Source organism: Halichoerus grypus, chromosome 3 (assembly GCF_964656455.1).
Source record: "Halichoerus grypus chromosome 3, mHalGry1.hap1.1, whole genome shotgun sequence".
In the NCBI taxonomy this organism is placed as follows: domain Eukaryota; kingdom Metazoa; phylum Chordata; class Mammalia; order Carnivora; family Phocidae; genus Halichoerus; species Halichoerus grypus.
The window spans coordinates 43600466-43615775 of NC_135714.1; the positions used below are offsets into that span (position 1 = coordinate 43600466).

General features: G+C 37.8%; 1 protein-coding gene across 1 annotated transcript in view; it reads right to left on the reverse strand.

The window, feature by feature from the left end:
• The window catches only part of PDCL2 (phosducin like 2), a 45557-nt gene extending 30675 nt beyond the window's left edge, over positions 1 to 14882 (reverse strand). The window contains exon 1 of the mRNA XM_036120786.2: positions 14750 to 14882. Coding sequence (XP_035976679.2) covers positions 14750 to 14755 — 6 coding nt within the window. The 5' untranslated portion in view covers positions 14756 to 14882. The remainder of the gene's footprint in view (positions 1 to 14749) is intronic.
• Between the last annotated feature and the right edge of the window lie 428 nt (positions 14883 to 15310).

The window sequence follows — 15310 nt, forward strand, 5'->3', positions numbered from 1 at the left end:
TGTCTTTTACTGGTCTCTCTATCCATGAGATCTTCCAATCCCTATTCTTTCTATATGTCTCACAACAATAAAAAATCAACATCAGTAGGAGTTCTGCACTTGGTAATGGTAGACTAGATAATTTGAATCAAGCTTTTTTGCTGAGAACATCTAATAAAATTTGAAAGCATTGGAGAATCAACAAGGCAGTGAAGAGAATTATCAGGAGAACATCTTAGATGAGAAAGAGAACTAGATAAGAGTTCTACGTTTGGGGCCATTCCTCTTGGATCCACTACTAGTTCTGCAAGAGGCCAAGAAGCTGAGAAATCAAATAAAGGCTCACAGATTTGAACACGGTAACCAGAGACAGAAATCATTAAGAAAATGATAACTAGGAGATCATCGTATATTTGGAATTTAAGAAAACACTTTCTAAATAATTCATGGGTCAGAGAAAAAAATCACAATGGGAATTAAAAAGCATTAGGAATTGAACGATAACAATAAAGCCACATATCAAAAATATGTGCACTTCAACTAAAGCAGTTCATAAAAGAAATTTTATACTCTTAATTTGATATTTATATAAAATAAAAAAGGTTTAAATATTAAGAATCCAACCAAGGAAGTTGGAAAGTTTCAGAAAATCAAGATAAATGGTAAAAAAAATAAAATAAAAATAAAGATAGAAAGACTGAAAGTAGAAAATGATGCAATGAAAAGTAAATATATAATAAGATTAACAAATTGATTCTTAAAGATTAATGAAATTGATAAACACTTATAAACACTTACCAAGACTGATCAAAAAACAAAAAATGAGAAGGCACAAAACCCCAATACCCAGCAATGTAAAAGGGGAACTCTAGACAGGTGATACATTTTATACAAGGGTCCTATCTATTGTATTTTGCTCATCTTTTTTTTTTTTTTTCCTACTTTAAGGTGGAAGCTTAGATCATTGACTATGAACCTTTCTTTTCTAATATAACCACTTACAGCAATATATTTCCCCTTTACAAATTCTTTAGCTCCACCCTACAAATTTTGGTATGCTGTACCTTTATTATTATTCAATTAAAAATATTTCTAATTCTTTTGTAATTTTTTACTGACATTTAATTATTTGGAAGGATGCTCCTTAATTTTTAAATAATTTGAACTTTTCTAGATATCTTATTAATAATTTATAATTTAATTCTCTTTGGTTAGAGAACATACTTTGTTAAGATTTTGATTTTTTGAGGGGCGCCTGGGTGGCTCAGTCATTAAGCGTCTGCCTTCAGCTCAGGTCATGATCTCAGGGTCCTGGGATCGGGCCTCACATCTGGCTCCCTGCTTAGTGGGAAGCCTGCTTCTCCCTCTCCCACTCCCCCTGCTTGTGTTCCCTCTCTCACTGTGTATCTCTCTGTCAAATAAATAAATAAAATCTTTAAAAAAAAAAAAAAGATTTTGATTTTTTGAAATGTATTGACTTGTTTTATAACCCAGTATATGATGTATCTTCATGAATGCTTGAAAAAAGTGTGCATTCTGCCACTGATGGGCTTTCTCTAAAAATCAAAGGATGGTTGACAGATTTGTTCAAATCTTCTATTTTGTTAGCAATTTTTATATCTAGTTGTTCTATCAATTACTAAGAGGAGAGGTGTTAAAATCTCAAATTATGATTGTGGATTTGTCTATTTATCCCTTGAATTTGGTCAGATTTTGCTTTATGTATTAGAAGTCTAATTATTATGCAAATACACAGCTATATTTATAATATCTTCCAGATGAATTTCTCCTTCTATCATTATAAAATCTTCCTATTTCTAGTAGTAATCCTCTTTGCCTTCTCTTAAAATGTGAACAATTTTGGGGCACCTGGGTGGCTCAGTTTGTTAAGCGACTGCCTTCGGCTCAGGTCATGATCCCAGGATCCTGGGATCGAGCCCCGCATCAGGCTCCCTGCTTGGCGGGAAGCCTGCTTCTCCCTCTCCCACTCCTCCTGCTTGTGTTCTCTCTCTGTCTCTCTCTCTCTCCCCTCATCAATTAAATAAATAAATAAATAAAATCTTATAAAAAAAAATGTGAACAATTTTGTCCATTATTTCTTTCAATTTTTTCTGCCTTCTTTCTTCACCTTCTAGGATTCCAGTTACATGTATGTTAACCCATTTAATGTCTCCTCTGTTCATTAAATCTCTATTCACTTTTCTTTAATGTTTTTTTCTCTGTTCTTCAAATGGACACTTTCTACTGATGCATCTTCAAGTTCCCCGACTCTTCTGCTGACTCTGGTTTGTTGTTAAGCCTATTCAGTGAATTTTTTATTTCACTTGTTAATCTTCTCAGTTCTAGAATCCCACTTGAGTATTTTATTACCCTATTTCTCTGCTAAGGTTCTCCATCTGTTAATTCATTTTTCTTTAATTCCTTAATGATATTTACAATAGTTGTTTTAAATTCTTTGTTAACCCCAATATCTGGACAATCTCAGGATCAGTTTCTATTGATTGCTTTGCTTTTGAATATAGATCGTATTTTCATGTTCTCTTCCTTTTGCTTGTCTAATGTTATTGTATACTAGACATTGAGGATGATAGAGATTCATGATTCTGTTGCGTTGTTCCTCGTAAGTGTGTTGATTTTTATACTTTCAGGCAGTTAACTTGGCTGGGCTCAAATACCAAACTATTTCAACTGAAATAATCAGCAGCTGGAACCTCAGATCTGTTCAGTTCTTTCACCTTCCAGTGGCTACTTTTTATAGCCTCCTTAGAGTCTCCTACATACATATGGAGTTTAGCTGACAAAGAGCTGGGTGGATTTTATACATAGAATTTAAGGATCCTTTCTACATTACTTTCCTTTCTGAGACTTCCCCACAATTCTCTCACCACTCTAGTAGCCCAGAACTTTGCCCTCCAACAACTCAATCTATTAAGATGGTGATTTTCTATCCCCCTGTGTCAATGATTGTGGAACGCCCTCAGGTACCCAACTGTATGTGATCTTTTTAACCTATTGTGATAGTTTTAAAATAATCCACAAATTCACTCTCCTCTTTGGAGAGGTTAAGTTTCATCCCCCTCCCATTGAGTAGGCTGGACCCAGTGTCTCAATTCTAATAAACTGAAAACATGATGGAAGTAATACCACGTGATTTCTGAGACTAACTCATAAAAGGCACTGCTGCTGTTTTTTTTTTCTCTCAATCTCTTTCATCCCTTGCTCTGGGGAAAACCAGTTGCCACATTGTAAAGATGCTCAAGCCGACTAAGTCTGCTTGTGCTGCCACAACAGAATATAAGACTGCGTGGCTTAAATAGAATTTTATTTTCTCATAGTTCTGGAGACTGCAGGTCCCAGATCAAGGTACCAGGAAGGGTTAGTTTCTAGTGAGAAACCTGGCTTGCAGACGGCCACCTTCTTGCTGTATTCTCACATGAACTTTTCCTCTGTGCACAGAGAAAGATTGGGGAGTTGGGGAGGGGGAGAGAATGCTCTGGTGTCCCTTACTCATCTTATAAGGACACCAGACCTTTTGGATTGGGAACCTACTTTATGACTTCATTTAACCTTAATTACCTCCTTTTTTTTTTTAAAGATTTTATTTATTTTTTTAAGATTTTATTTATTTATTTGACAGAGAGAGAGTAAGAGAGCACAAGTGGGGGAGCAGCAGAGGGAGAGGGAGAAGCAGGCTCCCCACTGAGCAGGAAGTCCAATGCAGGGCTCGATTCCAGAACCCTGGGATCATGACCCCAGCTGAAGGCAGTCGTTTAACCAACGGAGCCACCCAGGAGCCCTCCCTTTATTACCTCCTTAAGCATCCTATTTCCAAATATAGTCACATTTGAGGTTAGGGTCTCAACATATGAATTTCGGGGAGACACAATTCATTCCATAAAACAGCCCTATTGAAAAGTCCAAATGGTGAGAAACTGAGGCCTCCTGCCAACAGTCATGTGAGTGAGCCATGTTGGAAGCAGATCCTGCAACCCCAGCTGATGTCTTAATGATGTACTCTCATTAGATATTTCGAGCCAGAGCCACCTGGCTAGGCAACTCACAAACTTCTGACCCCCAGAAACTTTGAGATAATAAATATTTGTTGTATTAAGCTGCTAGATTTGGGGCTATTTAGTTACACTGTAATAGATAACTAATATGCCTATCCATTCAGGGGCTTTTGTCTTAGTTTTTTTTTTTTTTAACTTCTAGAAATCTTAATTAAAAAAATAATCAGAGATGTAAAACAATATTCCTCTTCCCCTATTTACCACAGCAGTATTCATAATAGCAAAATTTAGAAATTTTAGTATTCAGCAAAGAAATTAGCGGTCCATTCAACTTTTTACTGCAATGATTATAGTTTCTATCTCTAGAAGTTCCTTTCCATTCCTTTATCTGTTCATTCTCTCTCTCTTTTTTTTTTTTTTTGGTATTTTAATAAAAGTATTTCACTTGTATTTTTGTTCATTCATTCATTCACTTAAAATTTTAATTCCAGTATAGTTAATATATAGTGTTATATTAATTTCAGGTATACATATAGTGATTCAACAATTCTATATATTACTTACACTGCTCATCATGATAAGTATACTCTTTTTTTGAAAAAGATTTTATTTATTTATTTGACAGAGAGAGAGAGAGCACAAGCAGGGAGAGCAGGAGAGGGAGAAGGAGGCTGAGCAAGGAGCCCGATGTGGGACTCAATCCCAGGACCCTAGGATCATGACCTGAGCTGAAGGCAGATGCTTAACTGACTGAGCCACCCAGGCGCCCCATGATAAGTATATTCTTAATCCCCATCACCTATTTCACTCATCTTCCCATTGACCTTCCCTTCACTTCCCACTGACCACCAATTTGTTCTCTATAGTTTAAAGTCTGTTTTTTTGATTTGTCTTTTCTTCTTTGCTTCTAACTTCCACGTATGAGTGAAATCATATATTTGTCTTTCTCTGACTTATTTCACTTAGCACTATATTCTAGATCCATCCATGTTGTTGCAAATGGCATGATTTCATTCTTTTTTATGGCTGAGTAATATTCCTGTGTGTGTGTGCGTGCACGCGTGCATGCACACGCACATGCATGTATCACATCTTCTTTATCCATTCATCTGTTGATGGATACTTGGGCTGTTTGTTCATTCTTAATAGTTTCCTATATAAACTCATCTTTGTAATCTCATTTTCTATTTCTTTGAACACTTCATGACAGGGATTTTGTATTGGGCAATTGCAAGTTATGCAATCCTTAGGAATCTAAATCTGTTGTTTCTTCCCTTTGTTTAACGTTCATAGTAGTCTTCTTGTGTGATTATTTTGAGATCATATTTCTTTTTAAATGTGAGATCATACTTCTTTTAAAATGTGGGTGTTTTCTGTCTAAACTGCAAATTTCCTTCAAAAAGAGTTTGCCCTGTTGTCAACCAGGAGTACTGTTTCTCAGTCACTAAATCTCTTATGTCTCCCTAGAGGACTTTTGATTATAGAGAGTTTCACCCTTAACTTCCATTGTTCCAAAGGTCAATGTGTGGCTTTGGTCTTCAGGCCTCAGGGAACCCTTTCTTGCTGCCTGCATGTCTCCAAGTTCTCTCCACCTCTTCAGCTTTTTGCTGTTCCAGCCCTGAATCCTGCTTCTGTTGATCTGACCCTGGTGACGCCTTAGCCTGGATCCTGGATATTCCCACCCACAACATAGTCTCTTTACCTTCCACTCAGGACTCAACCTTCATTTGTCTGTTCGGAGTGGAGAAGCTCCCAGAGACCTCTATGAGATCAGCAAGACTACATACAAGTTTTGTGGGTTGTTTTTTCTTTTTAATTCAATTAGCCAACATATTGTATATCATTAGTTTCAGATGTAGAGTTCAGTTAAACATCAGTTGCATAAAACACCCAGTGCTCATTACATCACATGCCCTCCTTAATGCCCATCACCCTGTTACCCCATCCCCCCAACCACCTCCCCTCCAACAACCCTCCATTTACATACAAGTATTTTTGCAGACTGTATTTGTAGTGAGTTTTTTTTGTGGATAGTGAGGGTTCCATAAAGCTCACAGTTACTTATAACTCAAAGGCAGAACTTCCTTTTCCCTTTTGTGGCTTATCCATCCATTTATGTTCAACTGTATCTACATGTTTTAGACATATCTCATAAATAGCATATAGTTAGGGTTTTTTGTTTTTAATCCAATCTAAAATAACTAGAGCAAAGAGTCCATTTACATTCTAGGTAAATACAAATCTATTAGGTTTAGATCTACCATTTTATTTTGTGCTTCTCTGTTGGTCCTTTCTCTTTTATGTTTATAATACATCAACTCCATTTACCCCTTTTCCAACTTATATGTTGGTGTCTTAATTCAGGCTGCTGTACCAAATTACTGTTCACTGGGTGGCTAATAAACAACAGAAATTTATTTCTCACAGTTCTAAAGGCTGTAAATCTGAGATCAGGATGCTAGCATAGTTGGGTCCTGCTGAAAGCCCTCTTCTGGGTTGCAGATGTCTGCCTTCTCCTTGCAGCATTTCATGGCTGAAAGACCACAAGCTAGCTCTCTGGCCTCTTCTTATGCGGGCAGTAATCCCATTCATGAGGGCCCCACCCTCATGACCTGTTTACCTCCCAAAGACTCCACCTCCAAATGCCATCACGTTGGGGATCATATTTCAACATGAATTTTGGGGGAGGGGCCATAAGTTACTCTTATGTAACTCGTTTTATTTCCATATTTTTTCTTAACAATACATTATCATTATTAATATTGCTATTGTATTTAGCCAACATTTCCTCAGGTTTACTCACATTATTTACCACTTTTTTCTTCATTCCTTGTTGAATCTCAGACCATCCATCTGGAAATACTCTTTCAGCCTGAAGTACAACCTTGAGAATTCCCCTTAGTCAGGACTTGCTCGGGCATTATTCTCTCAAATACCTAAAGCATGTTTTTATTTTGCTCTCTTCATAAAAATAATTTTTCTTTGCCCAGCCATAAAAAAGAATGAGATCTTGCCATTTGCAACAACACGGATGGACCTAGAGGCTATAATACTAAGTGAAGTAAGTCAATCAGAGAGACAAATACCCTATTATTTCATTCATATGTGGAATTTAAGAAACAAAACAAATGAACAAAGAAAAAAGAGACAGACAAAGAAAAAAACCCAGACTCTTAAATACAGATAACAAACTGGTGGTTGCCAGAGGGGTGGGGAGTGAGGGTTTGGGTGAAATAATTAAAGGGGATTGAGAGTACACTTATCTTGATGAGCACTGAAAAAATGTATAGAACTGTTGAATTATATTGTACACCAGAAGCTAATATAACACTGTATACTTATTATACTTCAATAAAAAATGATAGAATACAATCCAACAAACCTGGAAGCCTAAAAAATAATTTTTCTGAGTATAGTTTTTTTTTCTTTCAACACATTGTTTGCTACTTTTTAGATCCACTGTTGAGAAATCAGTTGTCAATCTCTTATACTTTTGAAGATAATGTCTTTTCTTTGCCTGCCTGCATTTGAGATTTTCTTTGTAGTTCTCTGCAGTTTGGCATGATGTATTCAGTTGCATATGTAGGGCCCAAGGGCAGGCTGCCTCAAGATGGGCCACTTTGGCACACTGGTTATTTTAAAGTTACTTAAGAGACAGCCTTATGCAAGAAGAACACTCAGACCCTCTTCTGGCCTCCTGAAAGCAGGAAATAAATCTTCCATGTGAAAAGTACCCTCCCTGCACCAGGAGGTAAAGAGACATCCTTACCACCAGAGATAGAAAATTTAGAGCCCAGAAGCCTGTATTAATAATAACCCTTGTTCCTGTTTACTAATTTACTACCACAGCTCAAACTCTGTTTAGAATTTCATACTAACTGAAGCTCCCAAAGTTTTGTTTTGTCAATTCCTCACAGATTTATTGTCTCTATCTAAAAAGTATAAGAACTGTCGGCTTTCGTCATTTCTTTAAATCTCAATATCATCATTGGGTTTCCATGTGCACATAATAAAACTTTAGTTTTTTTTCTCTTGTTACTATATCTCATGTAAATTTAATTTAGTCCAGCTGGAAGCCTTGAGGGTAGAGAAGAATTTTTCCTTCCCTTCACGTATTTCTTTCATCTATCCTGTGTGGATTCACTGGGCTTTTAGAAATTGTAGAATGGTATCTTTTAAAAATTCTGGAAAATTCACCTCTACAACTGAAATCAAACTTGGAATGCTAGATTTTCCCTAATTTATTAATTTTTGTATCTTTCCATATTTCTATACTGACCTGATAAACCTATCCACCGATATTTTTTCTTTTATTAAACATTTTCATTTCAAGAAGTTTCATTTAGCTCTTTACCAAAAATTTTTACTGTGGTAAATGTAAATAATATAAAATTTACTACCTTAACCATTTTTTAAGGGTACAGTTCAGTGGCATTAAGTACCTTCACACTGTGGTACAACCATCACCATTATTCATCTCCAGAATGTTTCATCATCCCAAACTGAAATTCTGTACCTATTAAACAATAACTCCCCACTCTTGAGCTGTACCCTTAGCCTTGGTAACCACTATTTTACTTTCTGTCTCTATGAATTTGACTGTTCTAGCTACCTCATATGAGTGGAATTGTACAGTATCTATCCTCTTGTGACTGGTGTATTTCACTTGGCATGTTTTCAAGATCACCCATGTGGAAACAAGTATCAGAATTCCCTTCCCTTGTAAGGCTGAATAATACTCCATTTTAAGTATCCACCACAGTTTATCCCTTCGTTCACTGATGGGACATTTGGGTTGTTTCCACCTTTTGGCTAATGTGAATAATGCTGCTATAAATATCGATGTACAAATATGTTTGCGTCCCTGCTTTCGAATCTTCTGACTATATACCTAGGAGTGGAATTGCTGGATCATATGATAATTCTATGCATAACTTTTTGAGGAACTACCGTAATGTTTTCCACAGCAGTTGCACTATTTTACATTTCCACCAGCAATGCACAAGGGTTTCAATTTCTCCACATCCTCATCAACCAACATTTGTCATTTCTGTTTTGGTAATTGTTATCCTATGAGTGTGGTCTCTCATTGTGATTTTGATTTATTTATTTTTATTTTTTTCAAAGATTTATTTATTTATTTTAGAGAGAGAGAGAGAGCACAAGCAGGAGGGGCAGAGGGCAAGGGAGAGAAAATCCCAGGCAGACTCTGTCCTGAGCATGAAGCTTGATATGGGGCTTAATCTCATGACTCTGAGATCATGACCAGAGCTGAAACCAAGATTTGGATGCTTAACTTACTATGCCACCCAGGTGCCCCTATTTATTTTTATTTTTAAATTTTTTAATGTATTTTTTTTTTACATAAGCTCTACACCCAATGTGGGGCTTGAACTCACAACCCCAAGATCAAGAGTCACAGGTTCTACCGACTGAGCTAGCTAGGTGCCCTTGTGATTTTGATTTATAGTTCTCTAACAATTAATGATATTGAGCAGCTTCTTATGTGCTTATTGGCCATTTGTGTATCTTCTTTGAAGAGATATATATTCAAATTCTTTGCCCATTTTTAAAAATCTTTTATTTAATTTTTTTATGAAGACAATTGTTTAAGAACAGTTTTAGGTTTACAACAAAATTTAGAGGAAGGTACAGAGATTTCCCATATACCCTTGTCCCCCACATATGCATAAACTCTCCCATTATCAACATCCTCCACCAGAGTCTTACCTTTGTTTATTTTTTTTTCCAAAGATTTTATTTATTTATTTGACAGAGAGAGACACAGCGAGAGAGGGAACACAAGTAGGGGGAGTGGGAGAGGGAGAAGCAGGCCTCCTGCCAAGCAGGGAGCCCAATGCAGGGCTCGATCCCAGGACCCTGGGATCATGACCTGAGCTGAAGGCAGACGTCCAATGACTGAGACACCCAGGCACCCCTGTTACCTTTGTTTAAAGCAAATTCTTCATTTAAAGCCAAAATAAGGGGCACCTGGCTGATTCAGTTGGTTGGGCGTCTGCCTTTGGCTTGGGTCGTGATCCCAGGGTCCTGGGATCAAGCCCCGAGTCAGGCTCCCTGCTTAGCAGGAAGTCTGCTTGTCCCTCTCCCTCTGTTGCTCCCCCTGCTTATGCTCTCTTGCTCTCATTCTCTCAAATAAATAAAATCTTTAATAAATAAGTAAATAAATAAAATGTTGTTTCAACATTTTTTAAAAAGCCAAAATAAAACAGCAACTATTTTTTTTTATTAAGACTTTATTTTTTAAGCAGTTTTAGGTTCACAGCAAAACTGAATGGAAGATACAGTGATTTCCAATATACCTTCTGCCCCACACATGCACAGCCTCCACCATTACCAACATCCTCCACTGAAATGACACGTTTGTTACATCAGCACATCAGAATCACCTGAAATCTATAGTGTATATTATGGTTCCCTTTGGGTATATATTCTGAGAGTTTGGGAAAATGCATGATGACATGTATTCATCATTATGGTATCATACAGTGTATTTTCCCTGCACTAAAAATCCTCTGTGCTCTGCCTACTCATCCCTTCCCCACTTTCAACCAGTGACCTTTTGAAAGTCTCCATAGTTTTCCAAAATGGTGTATAGTTGGGTTCATACAGTTTGTGGCCTTCTCAGATAGGCTTCTTTCACTTAGTAATATGCATTTAAGGTTCCTCTATGTCTTTTCATGGCTTGATAACTCATTTCCTTTTAAGCACTAAATAATGTTCTATTTTCTGGATATACCACATTTGTTTATTTATCCATTCACCTACTGAAGGACATCTTGGTTTGCTTCCAAGTTTTGGCAATGATGAATAAAGCTGTTATTAACACCCAAGTGCAGGTTTTTGTGTGGACATAACTTTTCAGCTCTTTTGGGTAAACACCAAGGAATGTGATTGCTGGGTTGAATGGTAAGAATATGTATAATTTTATAAGAAACTGTCTTCCAAAGGCTATATCACTTTGCATTCCCACCAGCCATAAATGAGAGTCCCTGTTGCTCCACATCTTTGCCAGCATTTAGTGTTGTCAGTGCTCCAGATTTTGGCCATTCTAATAGGTGTGTAGTGGTCTCTTATTTTAATTTACATTTCCTTGATGACATAGATGTGGAGCATCCTTTCATATGATTATTTTTAAATGCCTTGTCCTTTTGATATTGAATTTTAAGAGTTCTTTATATATTCTGGATATTAATATTTTATCAAATATATAATTTACAAATATTTTCTCCATTCTGTGGTTTGTATTTTTGCTCAATTGATAGAGCAATGTCCTCTGATGCATAAAAGTTTTAAATTTTTATGAAGTCCAATTTATTTATTTTTTCTTTGTTTGGTCTGTTTTTTTGGTGTCACATCCAAGAAATCATTGCCAATCCAATTTCACGGCAATTTCCCCCTGTTTTCTTCTAAGTGTTCTGTAGTTTTAGTTCTTACATCTAGGTCTTTGATCCTTTTTCAGTTAACTCTTGTTTATAATGTGAGTTAGAAGCCCAACTTCATTCGTTTGCATGTGGATATCCAGTTTTCCCAGCACCATTTGTCAAAAGACTATCCTTTCACTTGAATGACCTCAGCATTGTTGCAAATCATTTGACCAGTGAGGGTTTCTGTCTGGGCTAATTTATTCCATTGGTCTATATGTCTGTCTTCTGTCAGTACCACATGGTTTCGAATACTGCTGCTTTGCAGTATATTTTGAAATGCGAAATTGGGTCCTCCAACTTTGTTCACTGTTTAAAAGACTGTTTCAGCTATTCCGGGTCTCCTAAGATTTCATATGAATTTTAAGATGGGTTTCGACAAAAAATGTTATTGGGATTTTGGTAGGGATTACAATGAACCTGTAGACTGTTTGGGGAAGTATTGACACATTAACAATTTAAATCTTCCAATCTATGAAAATGGGTTGTTTTCTACTTATTTATGTCTTCTTTAATTTCTTTTAGCAGTGTTTTGTAGTTTTCAGTGTACAAGTCTTTTGCCTTCTTGGTTACATTTATTCCTAAGTATTTTATTTTTTTTAAAGATTTATTTATTTATTTGTCAGTGAGAGAGAGAGAGAGTACACAAACAGGGGGAGCAGCAGAGGGAGAGGGAGAAGCAGGCTCCAGCTAAGCAAGGAGCCCAATGCGGGAGTTGATCCCAGAATCTTGGGATCATGACCTAAGCCAAAGGCAGACGCTTAACAGACTGAGCCACCCAGGTGTCCCTATTCCTAAGTATTTTATTCTTTTTGATGCAAATATATAGGGAATTGCTTTCTTAATTTTTTTTTTGATTATTCATTGTAGTGTATAGATATGTCTTCACCAAATTTTTAAGCTCACTACTCCCTGCAGGTAATTTCAATCTAGTCTTTTACTTTTTTAAACTAAGAAACATAATTGTTTTATAACCTGAACAAAAGTCTTCTGTTGGTTCATGTTCATGGTGCCCTGTTTCCTTTGTGTGCTTGGTTACTTTTGATTGATTTCTGACAACTTACCTGAGGGAATTCTTTGAGGCCTAAGATAAAGATAGCTCCTACACAGAGGATTTTTTATTTCTTCCAGGCATTTATAGGCACTAAGTATATAACTAATATATATATATATATATATATAAATCAAATTCATAATTTGAGGCTTGCTAGACCCCAGACAATATGCCTTAGGTTGTAATCTATGTGAGAGTTGCCTTGGGCCACAACTTCTTGGGGACAGGTATTATTCCTTTTCTTTTTCTCTCCTGTTCCACTAAGCATCAAGACAACCTTCCCTGAGTTCCCGTAGACATGAGTTTATCTCTTGTTCCTACTCCTATTAGTCTACCATCCTTTGGTGGACCATAACCCTTTGATTCCTTCTCACCCTGTGACTATACCCAGGATCAAAACACAGACTGCTAATGCCTTCAGTATAAAAGTGGCTTTGGAACTGTGGAAATCCATTTACCTCATTTTCCAATTTCCCTTCAGTTTTGGTCTCATAGTTTCTTACTATCATGTCATCCCTTTGATGCTTTTAAGGAAATATGTTTTACATGTTAGCCAGCATTTTTACTTGTATGCAGCAGGAGTAGCTCACTAGCATCAAAAATTCCAGCACTACCTTTTTAAAAAACTCCCTCTGCACTTGACATCCCCTACCATCTTCTGTTTTCTCCTCCATGGTTAAACTTCTTGAAACAATTGTCTACATAAGCTGTAACCACTTCCACCTCCCATTAACTCTTCAACCCACTCCAAAGTTTGCTTCCAATACTTTCAAAAGTGCTCTAGCTAATGTCACCTACAAGCTGCATGTTGTTCATGTCAATGGATATTCGTTGTATTTGATCTCTTAAGCAGAACTGGAGAGACTTTGCCATTCCTTTCTTGTTAAAATGGTCTTTCTTGATATTCTTGATGCCACATTCTTATGGTTTTATACCTTCTCTGCTCTTCCTTAACTGATCTAGGAGTTCATTGCAATGGAATTTAACAGTAAATGCTCTATAGTCTATTTTTTCCTTCACTTTTAGAAATTATCTATGAAATTTTATCAGATAGAAATAAGTACCAGGGCGCCTGGGTGGCTCAGTCGGTTAAAGCGTCTGCCTTCGGCTCAGGTCATGATCCCAGAATCCTGGGATGGAGCCTTGCATCGGGCTCTCTGCTCAGCGGGGAGCCTGCTTCTCCCTCTGCCTCTGCTGCTCCCCCTGCTTGTGCTCTCTCCCTCTCTCTCTCAAATAAACAAATAAAATCTTAAAAAAAAAAAAATAGGTACCACAATCTATTTAAAACTATTATGGCTTTTATCATACTACAAATAGTTAACATCTGTCTCCCTTATATTCCCTCATAGTAAACTCTTTTAGGATAAGTCCATAACTAAACATAAACACTGAATAACTGGCTGTTGAATAAATCAATGAATAAATGAACAAAGGTTAACGTGCTGTTAAGTTCACTCTCAATTATATGTTGGCCTATTTCTTGAAGAGCAGGTATAAATCCAGACAAATTTGCAACGTTTTCACAGACTGGATAAAATGTACTTGCTAGGAATCTATTATTAACACAAAAGGACTATCCATTAAAAATTATATGTAATTTATGTTCAAAATATTCTAGTAAATTATACAGTATATGCAAATAAAAAATAAATATGTAGAACAAGAAAAATCACAGTGGTTTTAATTTGGGGGAGCAGGTGGGAAGAAGCTGTTTCTGAAAGTCAGAAAGAGAATTTTACTCTGACAAAAGAAGAAACAAAGGCACAGGCTTTTCTGGTTAATAAGGAAGCTTTAGACAGAGGAGCCTCCTCCTAAGGAATAAATGGAAGTCTAACAGAGCTTTTGCAATCAGGTAGGAGAACTCCAGGACAGTTGGTCTCTCTCAAGACAATGCAACTACTGGGTTTCCGTTCTGATTTTTTTTTAAGGTAAGGGAGCAGAATATTTAAATTGAATTACACTTGGGCTAAAGTTGCTGGTCTATTTCTCAAGTCAGAAACAGAGCAGCAGTCCAGCTCCAAGGACACAGGTGTGAAACACAATCCTCAAAAACTCTGAATGCTTCCCCCCAGTGACAAACCGAAGTCTTGAATGTTGAAAAATGGTGTTCTCCTGGAGTCAATCCGGACTTCCCTCAACCCTCGACAAAGACGCACGCAAAATTTAGCTCGTACCAGGACAAATGTTAGAAGCCACCCATTGCGGGCCGCCCCCCACCTTGGTGCTCACTGTAGGCCCAGACGGGGACTCCCCTGGGTGCCCACCTGCATGGTGTTCCCCTTCGCCCCTCACGTGCCGGCGTCGTCCTGCCCCTGGCGAAGGACTCCTGACTCACACCGAAGTCTCCTTCAAGCTGGAAGCCAGCCAGGTCTAGCGGTTGCCGCCGCCCAAGGGGAGGGGGAGGGGAGAGCAAGGGCCTCCTACGCATGCGCGCCACCGGGTGCAGCTTTGTTGCCAGGCAACGTGGAGGCGCGGCCTGGCGGGGTTGCTGTGGGTACAGATGCACCAGGTCCGGGGCATCTATCCTAAGCGGTGCCTCACCTGTTTGCAGTCTAGTACTGGTGCTCGTATTCTTCCCACCCTTCCTTCCACCACCACCAAATCAAGTTGTTCCAGAGTTGTTTCAGAGCCTCTGGCACCCTTCAACCCCGGAGTCCTATCTTCATGGAGAAATAACAAAATCCTGGGGACGCCTGGGTGGCGCAGTTGGTTAAGCAACTGCCTTCGGCTCAGGTCATGATCCTAGAATCCCTGGATCGAGTCCCACATCGGGCTCCCTGCTCGGCAGGGAGTCTGCTTCTCCCTCTGACCCTCCCCCCTCTCAT